The following is a 6,343-nucleotide window of genomic DNA, read 5'->3' as shown; positions in this document are numbered from 1 at the left end:
GAAACTTTGCCTGCACTGCTCCCCCTTTCCTCCCTTTCCCATCATGCCACACGGTAACAGACAGCACTGTAGTTTTTTCTAGCAAAATGGCAACATTGCCGAAACATTACAGCAACATTATGTGCCGTCTGGTTCACCCCTCCTCACACCTGCAGGTCTATAAGCAGACACGGGGCTGTCCCTCTGAGCTGTGAAAGGAGCTCAAATCACTCCCTTATTTGCATGGCGCTATAAATAACGTGTTTAAACCCTGCAGGTGGGTCTCAGTTTCAGTAGTGGGTCTGTTTCTCTGTCGCCCTCTGCTGGATCACTTTGGCTGGACCTGTAGCGCCAGTTTATTCAAGCAGCCCCCTCCACAGCCCACACACAATGTTCTCCTAACAGTTCCATGACATTGCAGCAGTGTGATTATTGCTGGGATGTGATGGTAATGCAGTCGTTCAGGTTTGTACTAGAGAGGAACGTGCTTCGCAGACTAATTCATTTGCTCTTCTGCCCTCTAGTGGACAGTTCTTTCAGTGCAAGCAGAACCATCCTATTGACCAGTAGTTCCCAAACAGTGGATTGGGATTATCTGATGGTTGATGGATGGTGTTGAAATTCACACCAATCAAATCAAATATTATACATACTATACTAAATGCACTGCACTGATTTTGGTGTCAGGGTAGTTGTATTTCGAGAATATGATTAAAACACATTGTAATTCCTATATTTGAAATTTGAGTGTGAGGAGAGGAGAGGCTGCAGGACCCAGCTATAAGAGGCTGGTCAGGGAAATGGTGAGGAAGGAGCCAATGTTCTATACACACCTATCCTCACGCCTGCCGGTCTATAAATTGCTGTTGGGGCTGTCGTTCAGAGCTGTGAAAGGAGCTAAAATCACTCCCTCATTTGTATGGCTCAATGAAGTGTGTGAAGTGTAAACCCTGCAGGTGTTTGTGTCAGCAGCTGGGCTGTCTCTCTGTTGCCCTCTGCTGGATCAGCAGGCTTGCAGTGCTACGTGAAGCCCCGGAAGTAAGCTTGTACTGCGTATGTCTTCGTTGTTGAGGGCAAAAAATTGAGCTCCATATTAAAGTGAATGGGGAATATCAAACTTTTGAAGGCAAAATAAAACTTCTCCAATGGTATTTTGAAACTCGACTGAAGACCATTACGCTTTGTATGAAAGACAGATTGAAAAATATGCATTTAAGTAAATATTTTACCAAGACTTCTGGACCAAGACAACCATTGTTTCAGAAACTGCTGCACATAATTAAATTTATGATCACAAAAAATGGACCGATGAGGTTTTCTTTGGTTGTTAAATCACGTTGAATTTCTGCATTGAAATAAATGGGCAGCAAGCTCTTTTGCCCTCAACAGTGAACATGCGCAGTAGTGGCTGTTTACCGATACTTCATAGGCTTCACTGACTGGCCACACCTAACCTCTCTAGTTCCTGTGTACGCTCTATGGAAAGCACCGTGAAGCTAGCTACAGTTGAAGCGGTTGTTGGTTCATCAAACAATTCAAATTCTGACTACGAAAATAGTTACACAGGTAAGCATTCCGCACAACAAATGAACGCATACTAACATCAAGTAGTGTAATACTTGGCGATCAGTTGGCTAACTTCTTTCGACAGTGTTTTTTTTAAATATCATGGTTAACTAGCTGTTACGATTAACTCAGGAAGCTAGCTAGCTAGCTCGTCGCAGTATTTAGGAAAGTTTCGATTTCTCAGCCATTTTAACTGCGATGTCGTTCACAACTTGAAAATGTTATTTTCAAAATGGCAACTGTATCTAACTAGACTAGCTAATAGATAGCTAGTGAAACTTAACTGATGATCTCTTTGAATAAAGATAGATTCTGTATCCTATTGTAGTCTCAATTTCACATGACACGGGAGATAGCGAGGGTAGACTACATGCTAGAATATGGCCTGTATTTTACAGATAGTGTACGTCAGGATATCTTATCCAATTATATGTTTTATTGAGACAAAATGGAAGCAAGCATATGGCCATCATAAAAATTGTATTCTGTTTGCTGTTTTTGTTACTTTGGCATGAATGACGTAAAGTTGCGCTTTACTAGTCTCTGTTCTGATTCGATAGATCCGTATTGATGGCGATTAAGGTAACGGGCACTGAAAAACCAATGCAATAACTTAAAAGCAATTTCATGGTTTTAATGAACTAAACCGCTATAGTGGGGGGGGGGGGGGGGGGGGGGGGGGGGGGGGGAGAAACCCTGGCCTCTTAAGAGCCTTTGAATGTGGAGTCTTTGAAATATGAAGGATTTTTCATGGTTTATGTTTATATTTTATATTTAAAGGTTTATAGTATTCTGCTGCAAGTTTATGGTAATGGGGAGAATGGCAACGCTCTGCCAGCCACCTGTTTTCAAGGACCCGAACGCAGACAGGTGAGTTTTTATTTTTTATAATTTTATTTGAACAATGAACAATTGTACTTGTTTATTTTTATATCTACAGGTTACAAATTGTGAGTTATAATGTCCTTGCATTTGGGAATGAAATTGATCTTTATGTGATCAGAACATCAGTGAATATAATATGTAGGGCTGAGTGATTATTATTTTTAAGGTTCATTTAGTTTCAGTTAAGTTTTAGGAAATAATTCTGTTTTCAGAATTATGACTAACACACAGCTTATGGCCTATTATTTGAATAATTTATGGAATTTGCTGTATTCCTTACCTGTCAAGATGAATTTTATATGTTGCTGGAGAGGTATTTATTATTTTGATGGTAGTTGATGCTTGAAGAAAAAAATACATCCAGAATTTTGTTTGTGTGTCGAATATGTAACTAAATAATATTTATAGACATTTTGTTTGAATGCTGTCATTGGGGTGGTTGATACCTTTAGTTCAGTTGAGATCTGATTATTATTATTTTATTGTTTTTACAGTGGTTGCATCCTGGAAGACGCACAGATGTTGTTCTGTAAGACATGTTCTACTTAAGTACTTAATGTCTATTGCCAAGGGGCATTTAATATTTCTGCACTAATTGTACCACCTGTTTTTTTTTCTCTAACTGTGTGTGTGTGTGTGTGTCCATGCCCTTGTCTTGATTGAACAAAAGCCTAAAATTGCTCCTTGTTTTACAGCCTCTTGCCTCTTCGAAGACCTTCCTGATCTAGTCGATGAGTGCAGAGGGTTAAGAATTGGCCTAACGTCTCCAAATGGCCACGAGCTGAGAATCACAGGGCTGGATGGGACAGTGTACTGGGGGCGGGAGGAGATGCTGGAGATGTGGGGGAAACTGTACTTGCCGCAGCCAGAGAGAATGGCTGTGATGGGCGCCATTGATAACGTCCCCTCGCTGGCCGAGGGCCTGCAGCTGATTGTTCTTGTGGACAGCAAGCGCAGGGTGTACTTCTATGAGAGCGAGGTGCTGCATCTGGTGGCCCTGAGCGTGAAGGACTTCCTGGTCAGTGGAGCAGTGTCTCCCCCCATGAACAGCTTCAAATACGGACAGCACTGTGCACCCAAGGTAATTATGCAGACACCAGAGGGGATTGCGGGTGTCAAGCGCTCTAATCTGGTAGCATCTTGAACAGAATCTAGATGTGCAGGGCCACATCTTATTGAAAGAAAAGTTAAGGGTAAATAAATGTTTTTTTTTTTCTTTTTTCTTAAGAATATGGAATCTTAAAAAACTATTCTTGAGAAACGGACCAGTATGCACTTTTACACAGTTATTACGAGTGATGTATGCGTCCCCCCCCCCCCCCCTTCATCCTTTTAAAAATATGTTCATTTGATTCATGAATATGGCCTGGGATACTTGGAAATCATAATCACTCAGGACTAGATTTCGCTCTCCTAATTTTTTCATTGCCAGTGGAGTAACTCAGGCAGAGTGATTCACAGAGCATGTTCTATACAGACTTATCATGAGACATCACATACATGAGCACTTTATAGACATTAAGGCATTAAAAGCAGTCTTTTGAAATTACAGGAATTAGACTAAATGATATTATTTCAATTAATTAACTTCTGTAAGTGCTGTTCTCCAATGAAATTAATGCCAGGTTCTCATAATTTCTGAGACCAGTACGTTACACAGATATCCATGATTAGTGCATTTGTGTGAATTTTTTTTTTCTTTCTGTAGACTGAAGAGGAATACCTGAAGATTATGAAAAAGGCTGGCATCCCACTAATACAAAAAAGCACAAAGGACTTTGTACAGAGCAAGGCGAAAGGGATAAAAGATAATCTGGATTTCCTTGCAAGCCTATAATTTTTAAGTAATTAATTTTTTTTGCTTTACCAAAGCTTCAGACTTAAACATACTTAAAGGGAACTTCCAATTAAACAAATACGTGAACTGAAATGCAGAGAATTGTAGACTAACAATATCTGGTTTGGTTACCATTTCAGAATTGCTCAGTTGTTTGTAATTTGTATTTTTTTTTTTTTTTAAACTGAGCCCTTCATATGTAAACACAATGAAGCAATGCACTTTGGGATTGTGGGCTCTGAGGCTCAAGTTTCCCCCTTTGAAGTTGACTCTTCTCTTTCTCCTGTGGAGTTTGCTTTTATAACTTTTCAAATATAACCAGCAGCTGTATATGCTGGTTATATTTGAAAAGCTGTATGTACTTGTATATACCGATTGCCTTCTAGTGCACGTGTATAGATATTGTTGTGGAAATCAGCTATCACTTGCACGCGTTAGCAAGTATAATAAAACCTTTCTTCCACAATATATTAATACATTATGTATTCTAATGCCAGTAATTGTTTAAAATGTGATTTTTAAATGTAAATATTTAAAAAATGATTTGTGGAATTGATTCATTGAGGCACTAACGCATATGCAGCAAGGGAGTTCTGTGTGACTGTTGGGTGTGCACATTTGTTGAAAGCATGAGAATGAAAATACAGCAATGTTTATATCGTTTTTCATTTTTGGCTGGTTTTGGGAGTGTCGGCCCTTCATTTGCAATGTAGAAAATAAAATGCCATTTCGCTATAATAACAGAAATGACTATGAACGTAGTCGTGTATTGTCGAAAGACATAACAGTATTATAGACAATACGGTATTGAGACACAACACACAAGGCCTCTTGCTACCTGTTAGTTCAACGGTCTAGTTTCCATAATGCAACATATCTCTGTTGTTATGGAATGTTGTGGCATTCCATTCCTCAATCAGGATTTGTCGCAGGTCAGCCAACATGGTTGAATGGAATGGCCTGCCAACAGCCCAGACCTCAGCCCAATTGAACACCTGTGGGTTCACCTCGGCCGTGCTGTACGTGCTAGAGTGACCAACGCAACCACGTTGGCTGACCTGCTACGAATCCTGGTTGAGGAATGGAATGCCATCCCACAGCAACGCGTGACCAGGCTGGTGACCACCATGAGGAGGAGGTGCCAGGCTGTTCTGGCTGCGTATGGTTCTTTCCACATTTCTCTTGGGACCCCACCCACATAATCAGCTCTGCTGCTCATCCCACAAATGCATGATCCTCACAAATGGGACATCATTGTAAAGGGAAATTAACGGGCTTTCCAATGATATAACACACAATGCTAATAATATAGTGACAACAGAGATATGATCGACCAACACAGAAATTTCCAAACTTTTTTTGAGGAGTTTGAGGTAGGCTATATCTCCCTGCCACCTCCAGTAGAATTTCACTTTCTTTCAGTAGCCCCGTCACTGTTTAAACTAAATAAAATGAGGAATCGCTGTGCTTTTTAGTTGCAGACCATGGCATGCGTTTGTAACGGAATGCTTAAAATTGCTAAAATTGTTTTCCCTTTCCTAGGCGATGTCAATAAAGCAGAAGCAAAATTGAAACGAAACCGTATTGGGTAAAATGAAACTAAAGCGGTTCTAAGAAGAGCGGACGAGTAAATTACTAACACAGCTATACAGCATGCCATTCTCTTGGTACGGGTTTGTGTTACCTATCTCCCAACCAATCAACACTGCGACTGCGACACCGGCTCTTTGCAGAGTTTACCACATATGTAACTACAAATCTAGCTTCTTATATTACATTTTGTGATGCATTCTTTCACACATTGCCTCGTCATTTAGTGGCGGTTTATAAATTAATAAATTGCACAGTCTCCTACTGGTTTCAAATGATAGATAATGTAGGAGGATGAATGACAAGTAACAGTAAGCCTACATGGCTTAGTGAAGACCAAAGAGATATATGCAGTAGGCTATCTACTTGAAGTAAGCAGGTTCATTCAAATTCTTCTTTTCCAAGGAAATCACACGAGAACAAGCGATTGCGTTACATTTCCGTTCAGTTTTGACAAACCTGGAGCTTTGTATTGCAACTATTTCC

At 40.2% G+C, this 6,343-nt stretch overlaps 1 protein-coding gene across 1 annotated transcript; it reads left to right on the top strand.

Annotated features, from left to right (window-relative positions):
* The first annotated feature begins 1,319 nt into the window (after nt 1-1,319).
* On the top strand, nt 1,320-5,014 carry LOC118216781. Its single transcript, XM_035398267.1, has 5 exons — nt 1,320-1,545; nt 2,326-2,415; nt 2,925-2,959; nt 3,126-3,511; nt 4,139-5,014. The coding sequence occupies exons 2-5, from the start codon at nt 2,351-2,353 to the stop codon at nt 4,265-4,267; spliced, it is 615 nt and encodes a 204-aa protein (XP_035254158.1). The 5' UTR covers nt 1,320-1,545; nt 2,326-2,350; the 3' UTR covers nt 4,268-5,014.
* Nucleotides 5,015-6,343: the final 1,329 nt, after the last annotated feature.

This window comes from Anguilla anguilla, chromosome 17 (assembly GCF_013347855.1).
Source record: "Anguilla anguilla isolate fAngAng1 chromosome 17, fAngAng1.pri, whole genome shotgun sequence".
Taxonomy (NCBI): Eukaryota; Metazoa; Chordata; class Actinopteri; order Anguilliformes; family Anguillidae; genus Anguilla; species Anguilla anguilla.
Note: the sequence above shows the minus strand (reverse complement) of the source record. Positions and strands in the feature narration are given on the sequence as shown.

What these genes read in the sequence shown, in the direction of transcription:
- LOC118216781 (XM_035398267.1), top strand. Translation starts at nt 2,351, where the DNA reads ATGGTAATGGGGAGAATGGCAACGCTCTGCCAGCCACCTGTTTTCAAG. An exon ending in AAGGACCCGAACGCAGACAG is followed by an intron (nt 2,416 to 2,924) that starts GTGAGTTTTTAT and finishes TTGTTTTTACAG; the next exon opens with TGGTTGCATCCTGGAAGACG. An exon ending in GACAGCACTGTGCACCCAAG is followed by an intron (nt 3,512 to 4,138) that starts GTAATTATGCAG and finishes TTCTTTCTGTAG; the next exon opens with ACTGAAGAGGAATACCTGAA.